Genomic DNA, 17,094 nt, shown 5'->3' with positions numbered 1-17,094 from the left:
CTATTAACAGGTATTTCCACAGGTACTGCAGGGGAAAAAAAATCTTTTGTCCATATTAATAGCCTTTTCATGGAGGATAAACTTTATGTGCAATAATCTGGCATTCTTAGGAATAAAAACTTTATCTGCCTATATTTCAGCTTGTAGTAATAAAACTTTATCTTGAGGAAATAATTAAAAAGAAAGAGAAGATCAATTTGCACAAAGGTGGATTTAGAATAACTGCTAGCTGGAAATGGCCCGACATTTGGAGACTGCAGAATAACACATACTGGTCAAAAATGGTATGGAGACCAGATAGCAGCAAAGAAAGTCATGCAATAAATGGAAAAAGTAAAGTTTAAAAAAATGGCTTATTAATTGCAATGTAGCAGGATGTGAAGGGTTTAGAATTGTAAACTATACATCCTTTAAGGTAAAAGTGTTCTTCATAAGGTTTTGATGTTTTCCTTTCTCCTGGCACTATAGATTAGATCTAAATAAGGACTATAGTGCTCATAGGTAAACATAGCTTGAATATAGGGTTTCTGGAGGGAATGGAGTTAGGTGGGTCATGAAGGATAGACATGGGTCAGACTGCATGTCTGACCCAGTCCATTCTGGCTGCTGTAACAAATTATCACAGACCGGGTGTCTTATAAAGAACATAAATTTATTTCTCACTGTTCTAGAAGTTTGTAAGTTCAAGCTCAGGGTGCCAAGGGCTAGATCCTGGAGAAACCCTTCCTCCAGGCTACAGATTGCTCGTCTCACTGTGTTCTCTCTTGGTGGAAGGGACAAGATAGCTCTCTGGGGCCTCTTTTATAAGGGCACTAATCCCAATCATTAGTGCTCCACCCTTATGACTGTATCATCTGCCAAAGGCCCCACCTCCTAATACCATTGCCTGCGGCATTAGATTTGCAACAGATGTATTTGCGGGGACACAAACATTCAGACCACAACACACCAGATGGTCTTGCCCATCATTACACTGAAGAGCGTAATTGGTCTTTAGCTTGTGGATATGTGGCCTGATTACCATCTGACGAGCTTGAAAACAAAGCACACAAACAAAAAGCAGTAAAGCCATCCTTTCTGGGGATCCATCTGTTACTCATCTACTGATATAACCCAATGAGTAACATGTTTGGAGCCCAGCAATGACAGTTGATGATCAAATCCATCCCCCAGATATTTTTTCCACATGTTCTTTCACCAAACCAGTTTTTTTTAAAAGATTTTATTTATTTATTTGACAGAGAGAGATCACAAGTAGGCAGAGAGGCAGGCAGAGAGAGAGGGGGAAGCAGGCGCCCCGCTGAGCAGAGAGCCCGATGTGGGACTCGATCCCAGGACCCTAAGATCATGACCTGAGCCAAAGGCAGAGGCTTAACTCACTGAGCCACCCAGGTGCCCACCAAACCAGTTTTTCTCAAATCTTATTTTTTGATTAATTTTTAATCTTGATGGAAAAGAATTCCACACTTAATTTTGCTGGTATTTTTCTTCAGTTCCAGCCCAGTAATTCCAAAAGATCATGTTTAGCACCTTCATTGAGTCTGTCCTTATTTAAGATAACCTCTGTATTATCTTAAATTATGATACCAGTCATAAAAATAGCTAATCATTAATGAGTGCTTACTGTGGACCAAGCACTGTGTTGAATATTTTACCTCATTTTGTCCTCAAAACAGGCTGACAAAGTGAGTGTTATTTTATTATCTCTGCCAAAGATCATATAAATAACAAGTGTCAGAAAAAAAGACTCAATCCCAGGTATGTCTAATGAAAAGTCCCATGCTCTTAGCCACTACAATGTGTCATTTCTAAGCATCTTTCCCACTTTTATCCAAGGCACCAAAGAGCCCAGACTATGGATAGAACTCCAGGGTATTCCACTATAGACTTCCTTCATGACAGATGTAAAACCACTGATTCATGCCCATTGGATACTGTGATTCATCTAATAGTTCACCTGACCAGACTATTATCCACCTGAATTTCACAATTTTATTCATAAGAATAAGATGGGAAACTATTAAATGCTTTGTAAAACTGAAAAATATAATGCCATTCCCTTTATCTGCTAACACCTGCATTTCTTGCCAATTTTACCTTTTTCTTTCTAAGAGGTCTCTTCACTTACATTATTGTCCTTGTCCCTAAATTATCTGCCACGCTATCGCTAGAGCAATCTAAAGTCAAGCCCCATCACAACTCCCCTATTTCAAATACTCCAGAGGCTTCCCATCTTCAAGAGATGGTGCTCTTAACCTCAGGTTTAGGACCTCCAGACACAATTTCAAATTACATGACTGCTGCACACGTGTGCACGCTTCAAAAAGCACCCATAGATCCTGGATATCAACCTTTTGTCTGTATTGTCATTTGCAAATATCTTCTCCCATTCTGTGGGTTGCCTCTTTGTTTTGTTGACAGTTTCCTTTGCTTTGCAGAAGCTTTTGATATTGATGAAGTCCCAAAAGTTCATTTTCGCTTCTGTTTCCTTTGCCTTTGGAGACATATCTTGAAAGAAGTTGCTGTGGCTGATATCGAAGAGCTTACTGCCTATGTTCTACTCTAGGATTCTGATGATTCCTGTCTCATGTTGAGGTCTTTGTGAGGTCTTTTGTCACGAGTTTATCTTTGTGTACGGTGTAAGAGAATGGTCAAGTTTCATTCTTCTACATATAGCTGTCCAATTTTCCCAGCACCATTTATTGAAGAGACTGTCTTTTTTCCACTGTATATTTTTTCCTGCTTTGTCGAAGATTATTTGACCATAGAGTTGAGGGTCCATATCTGGGCTCTCTACTCTGTTCCACTGGTCTATGTGTCTGTTTTTATGCCAGTACCATGCTGTCTTGGTGATCACAGCTTTGTAGTAAAGCTTGAAATCAGGTAATGTGATCCCGCCAGTTTTATTTTTGTTTTTCAACATTTCCTTAGCGATTCGGGGTCTCTTCTGATTCCATACAAATTTTAGGATTATTTGCTCCAGCTCTTTGAAAAATACCAGTGGAATTTTGATCGGAATGGCATTAAAAGTATAGATTGCTCTAGGCAGTATAGACATTTTAAGAATGTTTATTCTTCCGATCCAAGAGCATGGAATGGTCTTCCATCTTTTTGTATCTTCTTCAATTTCTTTAATGAGTGTTCTATAGTTGCTCGAGTACAGATCCTTTATCTCTTTGGTTAAGTTTATTCCCAGGTATTTTATGGTTCTTGATGCTATAGTAAATGGAATCGATTCTCTAATTTCCCTTTCTGTATTTTCATTGTTAGTGTATAAGAAAGCCACTGATTTCTGTACATTGACTTTGTATCCTGCCACATTACTGAATTGCTGTATCCAGGATCTATAAAGAACTTTTCAAACTCAACACACACAAAACAGATAATCATATCAAAAAATGGGCAGAAGATATGAACAGACACTTCTCCAAAGAAGACATACAAATGGCTATCATAAACACGAAAAAATGTTCATCATCACTAGCCATCAGGGAGATTCAAATTAAAACCACATTGAGATACCACCTTACACCAGTTAGAATGGCCAAAATTAGCAAGGAGGAAACAACGTGTGTTGGAGAGGATGTGGAGAAAGGGGAACCCTCTTACACTGTTGTTGGGAATGCAAGTTGGTGCAGTCACTTTGGAGAACAGTGTGGAGATTCCTTAAGAAATTAAAAATAAAAATTTAAAAATTAAAAAGAAGGGAGTTGAGGGAAATTAGAGGTGGAGATGAACCATGAGAGACTATGGACTCTGAAAAACAACCTGAGGGTTTTGAAGGGGCAGGAGGTGAGAGGTTGGGGGAGCCAGGTGGTGGGTATTATGGAGGGCACGCATTGCATGGAGCACTGGGTGTGGTGCAAAAACAATGAATTCTGTTACGCTGAAAAGAAATTTTTTAAAAAAGCACCTATGGATTTGTATCAAATTATCAAAAAGTAACTATGATTTTAATGCCTATAAATCACCTATAAAATAAACAAATTTTCCTGAGTATTTATACAAAACTTTTCAGGATCTAATTTCTAACAGCCCCCAACCTCATCTCCTCTCATGTCTCAACCTTTCAATACCCACGGTATTTGCACACACTCACAAGCAAATAGTGCCCTACTTCCTGTGGTTTCTCAAAATGCCATATGTTTGCTCAGTTCCACATATACGTTTATGCTGGACCTTCTTCCTTCTCCCCCTTGTGAGATCTTATTCATTCTCGAATCTCAGTTCCAACATCAGTTTTCAATGAGATCTTCTGTGATCTCTCTACTTACTTCATACATTCCATAGATGATATAGGCAAAACACACACTAAGTGTGCAACAGATAACAGTGATGGAGGTAATGTTGGTGAATTTTGGCAAAGAGGATATTAGCACACTGAACTGTAACTCCTTGAGAATAGGGATTATGTTTAATTTAACTTGGAACTTTCTGATTATGTTTAACTTAACTTTGAAACTATCATGGTGCCTTATACATAGTAGGTAGTAAGCATGGTGTTTGTTAATAATCAATTACCAAATCCAAAATACTGAACACCAAAGGAAGACAGTAAAAGAAGAGACCAGCATGAATGAGAATTACCAAAGAAAACTTTATTGAGTAGGGAGATAGACAAATTTTTTAATGGCCAGATTTTTTAATGGCCAGAGAAGAGTACAGAAGTTACCAAAGGTAAAAGAAAAAAAGCATAATAAATACATAGTCTGCTCTGAGGTGGAGAAAAGTAAATGTGCTTTGTTTGATAGGAAGGAGAAGGTGAGCGATGACATAACTAACTACTTTGTCATTACTAAAACTTTACTGCCTAGTACCATGACTAGAGATGAATAGCAAAGACAACAGTCCTAAATTTTGTTCCTTTCAGAAACCTCAAGTTGTATCAAAACCATGAAAGAGGATGTTTCATTTAGACAAACTGTATGATATAATGGAGAAAACACGAGCTTTATAGGGAAGCAAATCTAGCTTTGAATTTTAGTGTCGCCGCTTACCGGTTATCTTGGGTTGAGTTCCTTACTTATCTCTTCTAACTTCAGTTTTCTCTTCTATAGAATGGAAATCATAATGGTTATCCTAAAGGGTTGATGTGGGGTTTGAATGAGATAATTCTTGGAAGGCCTCTAGGACAGAACCTAGCATGTAGCAGGTGTTCAATAAACATGAGTCCTGCCGTTATTACAGTATGAACTGATGTACTTGTGCATCTGTGCTAAGTCATGTTGTTATGTTGTGAATGTTTTTGGACATGTAAACTTGAGCCTACTTGATCTGAAGGTAATTGGCTTTCTGAAACAGAAATAATCCAGAAAAGGATAATGTGTAACATGGTACCCCATGGCCATTTGTCTTTAAAATAAAGAAACACAAGAACCTTTGAGTGCAGGGTGAATGAAATAGGAAGCTAATAATTTTCTTTATTAACTACCTGCTGTACAAACTGTCATTCAAATACTGCCTTATGCTTTATGTAAAACACTGAAAACCCCCTGTGACTTTATTCTTCTGCTTGGATTTTTTTTTTCTGTAGAAAAATATGTCATTGAATTAATTTCAAGCGTGTTTGTTTGTAAAGCAGCCAAATATTTTCTTTTAAATACTTGAGCTCTGTGTTGAATATACACACGTGGTTCTTAGTACATTACATTTTTTCAGTAATAGAGTTCATCCTTTAATCTTTTTTTTAAATGGGCTTTAAGTTCCACATATACTAATATGTCTCCTATTTCCATAATAAATGAAAGTTTTTCATTTCATGCAGGTTCTTCCAGGGGACCCAGCCCCCTAACCATGGGAGCCCAGGACACCCTCCCTGTTGCAGCAGCATTTACAGAAACGGTCAATGCCTACTTCAAAGGAGCAGATCCAAGCAAGTAAGCCTGGGGCTTTGTCCACTGTATTCTCCAAACTCAATCTTATTCAGTGGGGGGGGGGATGCTGCGGGGTCAACCTAAACATAACTATTTCATTCCTTACCCTAAAACCAAACAAACAAACAAACAAAAATTTGGTTAACAATAACAGGTGGCATGCATAGAATGGTGGAGAAAATTTAAATTAGAAATATTAATTCACTGTTTTGTTTTTTTTTAATGTGCCAAAAGGACCGATAATCTAAAATCTTACTCCCCAGAAATCTCTGGTTCAAGTTTTGGTTGCAAGTTCACGGAAAATCCTAATCTAATTCTATCAACAATGAAAAAATTTATTGTCTCACAAAAGTAAATGTCTAGATCATGTCTTTATTGTTTTAGTCTTTGCTGGGTGGGAATCACTCACATATAAACTGAGAAATGGTGCACCGGCATGAGAACCTGGAAATAGATACATTTCATAACAGAGGGATTACTTAGAGGACAAGTTGTATGTTACCCTTACTAACTAAGGAAAAACTGGCCAAAAAATTTATAATCACAGAAAAGTAAAAACTCTAGAGAAAAATGTACCACTCCCTATTTGCAGGAGTCAGATTTCACTTATTTCAGTATATACTGACAGTGAACTTGACCTGAACACATATGTAATATGATTAAATATTTTGCTATTCTATAAGGATTTTTCTGGATAGAGTTCAGGAAGTTTATGGATTCCCTGAAATTATACTGCATATCTTATGTGTGTGAGCATATGGACATTTGTCCCTAAGGTCTATAACATCCATCAGTTTCACAAAGAGGTTTATGATCCCCCCCAAAATTAAGAGTGATTATTAGTCTACACTGAAAACAAAACACTGAAAAAGTCAAACTGGCTTTCAAGTGTGTCATTAATACAATTCCAGACCTGAATGTAGTGGATAAAAAAAGGACAAATCTAAGTGAGAAAAGAATTTCTTTTTATTTTTTACTTACAGGGATGAGGGCTTAGAAGACCTTAGTATCCGTGGAAATAAGAATTAAAAAAAGAAAATGTTCACATAGAACACTAGACTATTTTATGAAAATTTTTAAAAGAGTGATAATTAAGTATAATTAGAACTTGGATTTCTACATTATATCTTAAATGAGAATTTATATGACTAATAGAAACACTAGTTCTTATAAGCCTAAATCTAACAATACTATGCTGGGAAACATGATTAGTAACTCCACTTATAAGTGCCCTATCAAGACAGTGGGATCTATCACACCCCCAAATGTCATGTCCTTTCTTACAGCATTTAGATTTTATTTTAAGCCCATACTATTGTAGACAGACCAACACTACGGACTCTGGTGTTTTAGTCCATTTGAGATGCTATAACAGAATACTATAGACTGAGTTTCTTCTAAACAACATAAATTTATTTCTCATAGTTCTTGAGGCTGGAAAGTCCAAGATCAAGGCCCTGGCAGATTCACTATCTGACCAGAGGCAGGCTCCTGGTTCACAGTAAGCTTAAATGGGAAGGTAAGGGGAGGGTGGGGGGGTGGGAGGGAGATAGGGAGCTCCTCAGGGTCACTTTTATAAAGGCACTGATCTCGTTTATGAGGGTCCTACCCTCATGACCTAATTACCTCTCAACAGCCCACCTCCAAACACCATCGTATTGGAAAACAGATTTCAGCATATACATTTTAGAAGGACACAAACATTCAGTCTGTAGCGCTCTGGTTTCTCCCATGTCTTTTCTCTTTCATCCTCCAAGCAGGAAGGTAATTTGCCACATCCACATACCAATAGGAAGTAAAAGCTGCCTCACATCGAGTATGCATTTGAACTGTTAGCACAAGTAAGAGCCATGTGCGTAAGTTGTCTATATACTTTACACATACATACATGTTTATTCTGTAAACTCTTCTTCCAACAAAGAATTTGCGTAACTTTCGAAGAAAGAATTTGCGTACCAGTTCTAAGGATTACTTATTATTGACTGACCTGCCTATATGTTAGAAAGCTCAGGCTGCCTGGAATTGAGAAAGCCAGGTAGAAACATACCTTTAGAGAGTAAGAGTAGTCAGCGGGCACCTGGATGGCTCAGTCAGTTAGGTGTCTGACTCTGGACTTAAACTCAGGTCATGATCTCAGGCTCATGAAATTGAGCCCAATGTTGGGCTCTGCACTGAATGTAGAGTCTGTTTAAGATTCTCTCTCTCCCCCTCTCTCTGCCCCTCTCACAAAACTCTCTCAAAAAGAAAAGAAAAGAAAAGAAAAAAAGAATAAGAGTAGTTAGCAGTGGAAAAGTGTCTATACCAGCATGAAAAACACTGGGAATCATACAAGAAATTAGTTCTTTTTTATCTGCTTGCTAACTGGCTTTCGTTCATTCATTTATTCAGACAGATCTAACTGGTAGTAGAAGTACTCCCAATTTTTACCCCTAAAATCTATTCTTAATGTATCACTCTTCTGCTCAATATCCTCCCATCTCGTTCAAAGTAAAACTCTAATGCTTTACAATGGTCTGTGAGGCTGTCCATTATCTGTCCTTCAAGACCATTCTTCCTTTTCAGCTCCCACCTCTCTGATCTTGTCTCCATCACTGGTGTCCTTATTCACTCCACTCTAGGCACCCTGGCTTCATGGTTGTTCTTCTGACTTTAGGACAACCCTATCTGCATCTCAGGGTCTGAGCATTTGTTGCTTTCAGACTGAGAGAAATCTGCTCCAGCTATCAGAGCTCCCTGCCCTCTCACCTCTTTCGGGATTCTTCAGCAGATACATCAGAGGCCTTCCCTGTCATCCTGTGCAAATAACAACGCTCCTCCCCACCCACTGTCAGCACTTTCTTCCTCCCCATCACTCTTTTCTTTTTTTTTTTTTTAAAGATTTTATTTATTTATTTGACAGACAGAGATCACAAGTAGGCAGAGAGAGAGGAGGAAGAAGGCTCCCTGCTGCACAGAGAGCCCGATGCGGGGCTTGATCCCAGGACCCTGGGATCATGACCTGAGCCGAAGGCAGAGGCTTTAACCCACTGAGCCACACAGGCGCCCCTCGCTCTTTTCTTTAATTAACATGTTGCATGTTTTCAGTGTCCACTGTCTCTTCTCCCACTAGAATATAAAATCCATGAGAACTGGGGCTTTGGGCATTTTCTTCATTCCTACCTCCTCAGCATCGAAAGCAGGACCTGGCAAAATTACTGAATAAGTTGAGTTGAATTACTGTCCTAACATTTATAGAATGATGGCTATGTGCCAGCCATTGTGCTAGACAGGGGTTATATCAGTGAAAATAATACTGGTGCATAAATATAAAAAGTCCTCTTAACTCCCCTTGCACCATAACTACACCTGCAGGGGAGTTAAGAAGCTTTTGATAATAATCTCTTTAAATCCCAAGGAGTGGTATAGCAGTCTGCCAGTCACTTTGTGGGTCTGTGCCTCTACGAGCTAGGTTCTTCATCCTGTTTCAGTTTCCCCAGCATACTCTAGCAGGTGTGTGGGCAGGTGTGTGCACCTGGGAGCCTGATATCCATGACCTTGACATTTCAGTGTGGTGTTTGAGTCAAATTAATATTGGTGTTTTCTTATGCCCTTCCAAATGAACTGAGTCTTTGACTTGAGATGACTGCATACACTGAGTCTGTTTTCAATCATATTGCCATAAGTAGTTGCAGTGTATATTGCATATTTGTAGATGAGAGATTCAGTAAATTTCATTGAAATTATGAGATCTGAAATTTATGAACAGATCATGAGGTGACATTCTTCTAAATTTCACCTCCAAGCAGTGAATCATTTTAATTGCTGTTCCTTTGTTATTCACTTTCAAGGAAACATCTCAAGTTCAAAAATTCTATCAGTGGGAGCGAGGGAGGGGGAGGATGAAGTCAAACACAGCCCCACATAGAGAAATGATACAGAAAAGCCACGGGGATTTGCTTTTGCCTGTGGTTCCTTCTCATCCTGCACCCAAAACCTTCCCCATTTGTTTTCAGACCATACACTGTAAACACAATCTGCTACTTTAATTGTTATATATTATGATATATAATCCATTCTAGTTACACTCTCAGTATTGACAACTCCTGTAGTAGGCATTTTGACACCTGAGTCTTTCTCAGTTGTCCATTGGCAGAGAAGTCCTTGACTTTGGATGCTGTCTGGGAAATTCATCTCCAGTTATTTGTTCCTATTTGAATAACACTGGTGTTAGGGATTAATTCTTTACTTCCCTGGAAAATTTGTGTCTGTCAGCTATATTCTATCCTTCTCTTATCATCACATTTCAATTATTTATTCAAGTGTCTGTCTCCCCAATTAAACTGGAAGTTTGGAGAAAGACGTCTTTTGTCCTATTTCTCACTGCCCATTCCAGGGCATTCCATAATACCCAGTTCATTATATAGTCACCCTATATATAATTGTTCAATCTATGAATTTATTTTACATCTTATTGTACTAGGTTCTATGTCATATGCATTTGCCTTTTTAGAACCCAAGACACAGCACTTGCCCTGTAAACAGTGGGTCAGATATGTGTAAAAAGTGATGAAATCATTTTTTAAAAAATCTGTACCTCTGTCCAAGGAACCTAGAGAAAAGAAAAAAGTAAAAAAGGCTGAATAAAGAATATTAAGGAAGGTCTCTGAAAGGCCTGCCTTTCTTGAACTGAGTCTTGAAACCTGAAACGTTTGCTAAGACCTAAGCCAGTGAAAGGGGATTATAAGTAAAGGAAGGGAGACCGCATCTGCTCAGAGGTACATACACTTGAAAAGAAGACCATGGGCTTAGTTATCACAACAGTCCATAGAAGTCACATTTATGTCAGGGATGTACTTCTGATGACCTCACATATATCAAATTCACACCTTTCCTGACCAAAATTGGCCAGCATCTCTGTTGACTGGCTAATGTGGGGCTACCTGTGGCCAGGGGGAGAACCCAGTTTATGAGTCACTTAGTCAGATGACTTTGAAATTTTGCCATTCTTTTTTTTTTTTTAAGATTTTATTCATTTATTTGACAGAGAGAGAGAGATCACAAGTAGGCAGAGAGGCAAGCAGAGATAGAGGAGGAAGCAGGCTCCCCGCTGAGCAGAGAACCGGATGTGGGGCTTGATCCCAGGACCCTGAGATCATGACCTGAGCCGAAGGCAGAGGCTTAACCCACTGAGACACCCAGGCGCCCCAAATTTTGCCATTCTTGACAAGTGTTTCGTTTGTTGGGATTCACATGATTTCAAATTTTATTCATGAGTGTGTGACTATCTCCATATTGCTGTATTTTAGATCTCTGCAATTCAGACTCACATGAAAGGTAGCCGTGTTTCATCCTGATAGGAACAATCATTAACCAAGTATTTTCCTTTAGTGAGTATGGGTTAAAAATATTCATTTTTATATGGAAAATTTCAGATCTGGAAATAGATACTGGATGAATTAATAAGTCAGTAAAGTTCTGCAGGTGACAGCTGAGAGGCAATCAGAAATGTAATATAAATGAAGAAACTCAGTACTTCTTATATCGGTTTATATTGACTACTTCCTTCAGCGGCCACCCAACACTATAAGCCCTTTGAAGAAAAGGGCTGTTTTGCTTGTTTTTAAATGACATCCCCACTCAAACAAAAATCACAAAATTAGGAGTCAATAAACTTTTACTCACTTAATAAATGCCACTCCCTCCCCTCACTGACTAGTTTTCAAAAGAGAAACTTTATTCCCCGCCCCCCACCAAGATACCACTTAGATCTCACTTTGACAGAGAAGGAAGACAGCAGAGTTGGCACCCAACTGGGAGATTGTGGGAGCAAGTAGAGTTCCCTGTACTCAGATGTGAGCAGAGTTTACACCTAGGAACCCCAATTTCCCTAGAACATAGACTCCTGAACTTAAAGTGGTAGAAGTTATTGTTTTGGTTGTTGTGCACAGGACAGGAGGCTGGAACTGGAGAACCCAGTTGCATTGCAGGATCTGGGCCCTGGGACAGCCCAGACACATGCACTCCAGGAGGCGGATACTAGGGAAGCTGCCGGGATCACCGGGCGCCCTCCAAGCCACATGGGCTGTAATACCCACACACTGGGGATGCCACCTGCACCACAGAGGTCACATCCAGGCCTCCTGCACTGCAAGAGCCTGGCGCTAGATATGCCCTAAGAACTGCAGGAGCCTGCCTAGCAAGTATCCTGGAACTAAGACGGAAAAAGCTCTTCCTCCTGCAACGTCTTTTCAGCGCCCTCTACTGACAAAATTTAACATAGTGCCTTTGGGCAAAGAAAAGGTCTCTAGAAAGGGCCCAATAATAATTTGCTCTGCGCAGGCAATAAAGGGTGAATTGGAACGACTTTGACTTAATGTAGAAACTGAGAGTGATTATAAATTTGATAGGAAAGTGCAAAGGACCTACAATAGCCAAAACAATTTTGAAAAAGAACAAAGTGGGAGGATTCATACTACTTGATTTCAGTGTGATCCTGTGATTTCACTCCTACATTATTTACGAAGAGAAATGAGAGCCTACGTCCACACAAAGGCCAGTAGAAACATATTCATCACAGATTTATTTGTAATAGTTAAAAACTGGAAAATATCCCAATGTTCTTCAACCAATGAGTGGATCAAGAAGAAAAAAGACTGTGGTATGACCATACGTTATACAGCAATGAAGTCATGAATTATTGATGTGTACATTAAACGGGTGAATCTCAAAATCATTACAGAATGGAAGAAGTCAGATTCCAAAAAAAAAAAAAATCACACACTTTATGTTTCTGTTTACATGAAATTCTAGAATGTGCCAATTAATATGTAGTGTCAGAAAGCATATTAGCAATTGCTTAGGGATGGGGAGTGGAAGGACAGAGAACAGCAGGAGAGAGGGGTCACAGAAACGCATGAGGCAACTTTCAGGGATGCTGGGTACATTCAGTAACTTGATTGTGTGATGGCTTCACAGTGGATAAGATACCAAAAATTATGGAATTTTACACTGTAAATGAGTGCCATTTATTGTGTGTCATGTATGCCTCAATAAAGCCCTTTTCTAAAAAGGGATTATTTTTCCTTCCAAATTATCATCCTATTGTGCTAACTTGTATGACTGGTTTTTACAGTTTCAGCCAAATAGACATGGGATAAAGATGTAGCTAAATGGAAGCAAGAAGCTTACCTCTCGAGCACAGAAAAGAACACACTCAAGGCATCAATCCTGTTACTGAGAACTGAAATAAGTCCCAGTGGTTGTGTGATGACATTGTGATTTAATATCTGATTAAATCAATTGATTAAATCAATTGATATTGATTTAATATCAATTAAATTGATTTAATATCTGCAAATATGCTGCCAAAGATTCAGAAATCAGAATAGATGATTCTCTTTGTGAGGTGAACATATAGACTTATCTACAGAAAGACAAAAGCTGTATTTTTCTCCTGACAGTTCAAAAACACATTCAGTAAATGGCCACTTTTTTGGATAAGTATCAACACAAATCTTGCATTCTCAGGTCTTAGAAATGATTTAGTAGTAGACAATGGAAATGTAAGAGCTTACCTTCGATCTCTTCTGCCATATAATATTGGTACATAAATCATTTCTTGTTCACAACTGTCTTGATTCACAGCATACTGACCTGGGTTTCCTCTTTCTCTTTCCTCTCATATGTTTTGATATGCCAGATGTATTGTGAAGATTACTGGAGAAATGGTGCTGTCTTTTCCTGCTGGCATCACCAGACACTTTGCCAACAACCCATCGCCAGCTGCTCTGACTTTTCGGGTGATAAATTTCAGCAGGTTAGAACACGTCCTGCCAAATCCCCAACTTCTCTGCTGGTAAATATATTTTGCACAAATTTTTTAGAGATGTGCGTAGCTTAGCACTGGATACTTACATGAGGGATATACCTTAGCAAGAATGTAGCACGGTAGAGAAATTACCACTATTCATATGTGTTGGTAGATTCATCCAGAATTTTGCCACCGTCAAAATCTTCAGTGGGTGTTCATGTACATATGTGTATATGTATTCTAATGGCCAACTATCCCAAGTGGCTAAAGAGATCTTTAGGGTAAGAGAATCTGTATTAGTGACAGTTTACTCATGGCCCATTTTACTGACCATAGTAAACAAGGGATAAGAAGGTGGGAAATCAGCCCACTAAAAGGAATGAAATCCATTTGTTGTAGTAACGTCTTTTAAAATCAAATGATATTTGAACCCTGAGCTATTCTTCACGTGAGCTTGAAAGTCTTTTTGTGAAATATGTAATTTATGGCAATGGTAATTGTTCTGATGGGACTTTACATCTATTCAAAGAAGCGTATGTGAATTTGTTTGTATAAATACACTTTTTCACATTTTCTAACTATTAAATCTGAACATGATGTCTTTATCATACATACATGCAGATTCACCCAAACATACACATGGATGAAGCTATTAAAAATGATCACTATACAAGTGAGTTATTGGCAATGACTAAGACAGGCGATGTCATTCTTGAGAACTTCCCCTCCATCATGATGTCCTGATATTTTACTTAGAAATCTCTCTCTCATGTGGCCATGTTTTTCTCTTTACTATGACCACCCTGTTTGTGTGGCCACTGTCATTTTCCCAGGCCATTGAAATTGCTTTCTTCCTTCCCTTCCTGCTCCCAATCTTGCCCCATGCCTACATATTTTACATAACAGCTGAATGACTTTTCCTGAGGTGAATCAGGTCATTGCCATGCATAATCCTCAGGTGCCTTCACATTGCGTCTGTACCAGAATGTGAACCTGTTACCATTGCCTTTGAAGCCCTGAGTCACCTACCCTCCCCTGCTTCTCTGTTATCAGCTCCCACCATCCTGCCTCAGAATCCTTATAGCTCCAGCCAGACCTCCCAGTCTTGAGAACAGGCAGAGGCCTTTCCCAATTCAGAAGTCTGTGTGCTTGCTTCCTCTGCCTCCAATACTATTCCTGCCCCCTCTGCACCTGACCGTGACTCACCCTTCAGATCTCAGCTCTGCTTGGCCTCCCCTGACCATTCCACTGCCCTCTCCACCCCCAGCCCCCATCCCCAAACTAAATATGTCCTCTTGTTGTTCTCTCTCAAGGTACCCAATTCTTCCCCCTCTTTGTCCCTTACTAGAATTAATAATTATATTATATATCTATATCTGTTTCTTCATTCATCCATCTCCCCCACTAGACTGTAAAATGCATGAGGGAATGGAACACAGCTCTTAGTTCACCATCACATCCTCGATATCTTCCACCATGCCTGGCGTCCCATAAAGACTTAACTAACATTTGTTAAATGAATGAACAAGTCAATGATGACTTAAAGAATTTAGTCAAGCAGGATACTTATGTAGAAGTAACTGAAGGTTGGGGCACCTGGGTGGCTCAGTTGGTTAAGCCACTAACTTGATTTTCAGTCAGGTCATGATCTCAGGGCTGTGAGGTGGAGCAGGCTCCCTGTGTGGAGCCTGCTTAAGATTCTCTCTCTCCGGGGCGCCTAGGTGGCTCAGTGGGTTAAAGCCTCTGCCTTCAGCTCAGGTCATGATCCCAGGGTCCTGGGATCGAGCTCCACACCAGGCTCTCTGCTTAGTAGGGAGCCTGCTTCCTTCTCTCTCTCTCTCTGCCTGCCTCACTGCCTACTGGTGATCTCTGTCTGTCAAATAAATAAACAAAATCTTAAAAAAAAAAAAAAAAGATTCTCTCTCTCACTCTGCCTCTGACTAAAGGTTGTTGGTATTTAGAACTGAAGGACCAACGTAGTCACTTTCTTCACTGAGTGAGACTTTTTCATTCCAGTGGTGACAAAACAGTCACAGGTCTTTCAGGTGACTACCAAGATCCCCTCCCCCTCTTTGGTTGGTGTCGTGGTTTGACTAGAAAACTTCATTCCAGGTTTAAAAGTATGGAAGGAAATGGTCACCCATTAAATGAAAAATAAACGTAAAAAAATCAAGATTAGAAATCAGCAACTTCTTTTTCAAGTTTCTCTCCCTACTTTTGATGTGCAACATTGAGCCAGTTAGTTTTTTTCAAGTTTTTATTTAATTCCAGTTAGTTAACATGGAGTGTAATATTAACTTCAGGTGTTGAATTTAGTGATTCAGCATTTAACATACAGCCCCAGTTGAGCCAATAAATTTTATTTGTCAAGTTTCTTCCACCTGAAATTAGGGATTATGTGCCACCATCTCACTGGTATGTTAATAAGACAAATGTCACAGTTTCTGCTGCATTTTTAGGTAGTTACGTGGCCAAGATTTTAGGCCTATTTACAAGAGTTTTATATTTATATTAACGTATCAGTCTTATGAATTGAGTTGAATCATACTCTGAGTATGTTTGTGTCTGACAAAATATTATACAGACACTTCCATTATTATTTGCCAAGACAAAAAAACAAAAACAAAATATCCTCATTACTTTGGACCTTATCAACTAAATATTTTTTTTTAAAGATTTTATTTATCTATTTGACAGAGAGAGATCACAAGTAGACGGAGAGGAAGGCAGAGAGAGAGAGAGAGGGGGAAGCAGGCTTCCTGCCGAGCAGAGAGCCCGATGCGGGACTCGATCCCAGGACCCTGAGATCATGACCCGAGCCGAAGGCAGGGGCTTAACCCACTGAGCCACCCAGGCGCCCCTCAACTAAATATTTGATTATTGTGTCAGGGACGTGACTGGTAACCACAGCCATGGGGCCTGTGTGGGTTTGTTGGGCAGGGTGGTTCGACCATCACCGCTGCCATCCCTAGTTTTTAAAAGGCAACATATAAATAAATAAATAAATGGCAACATAATCAAGTATTGTTCTTGATTGCAGTACAAGCCTTTTGACATCTTTGGCCTTAGACCCAGCCAGTTCTCTCATTTACATGTTCTAAAAGACTCCATTTTGGTTAACAGCTCAGCACCTGAAGACATTTGGGTTCGCAATCCTTTGAGAGGGACCAAATTGAAGTTTATTTCTACTTTTCCTTCACAAAAGGGTTTTGCTCATAAAGAGTTCAGGAACAACTGCTAAACCAATCATGAGACTAAAGAATTTTCAAGACTTCTTGGCATTCAAAATTGCATCTCTAGCTAAGTGGAATCTCTATTTGATACTGGCTTTCTCGAATAATTATTAAAGCAAGTTCTGTGAGGAATTATCGTGGGTCTAGGGCTACGCTTAATTTGTTATTAAGCTTAGAAAATACATTAACTTAAAAAATA

At 39.2% G+C, this 17,094-nt stretch overlaps 1 protein-coding gene across 25 annotated transcripts in view; it reads left to right on the top strand.

The window, feature by feature from the left end:
* SGIP1 (SH3GL interacting endocytic adaptor 1) overlaps positions 1 to 17,094 on the top strand; it is a 219,656-nt gene that overhangs the window by 192,826 nt on the left and 9,736 nt on the right. For all 25 annotated transcript variants that reach the window (XM_047726627.1, XM_047726628.1, XM_047726629.1 and 22 more), the window contains 2 exons: positions 5,765 to 5,876; positions 13,552 to 13,707. In XM_047726627.1, coding sequence (XP_047582583.1) covers positions 5,765 to 5,876; positions 13,552 to 13,707 — 268 coding nt within the window. The remainder of the gene's footprint in view (positions 1 to 5,764; positions 5,877 to 13,551; positions 13,708 to 17,094) is intronic.

The sequence above is a fragment of the Lutra lutra genome, chromosome 4 (genome assembly GCF_902655055.1).
Source record: "Lutra lutra chromosome 4, mLutLut1.2, whole genome shotgun sequence".
NCBI lineage: Eukaryota > Metazoa > Chordata > Mammalia > Carnivora > Mustelidae > Lutra > Lutra lutra.
The sequence above is the reverse complement of the archived record's forward strand: the minus strand, read 5'-3'. Positions and strand labels throughout refer to the sequence as shown.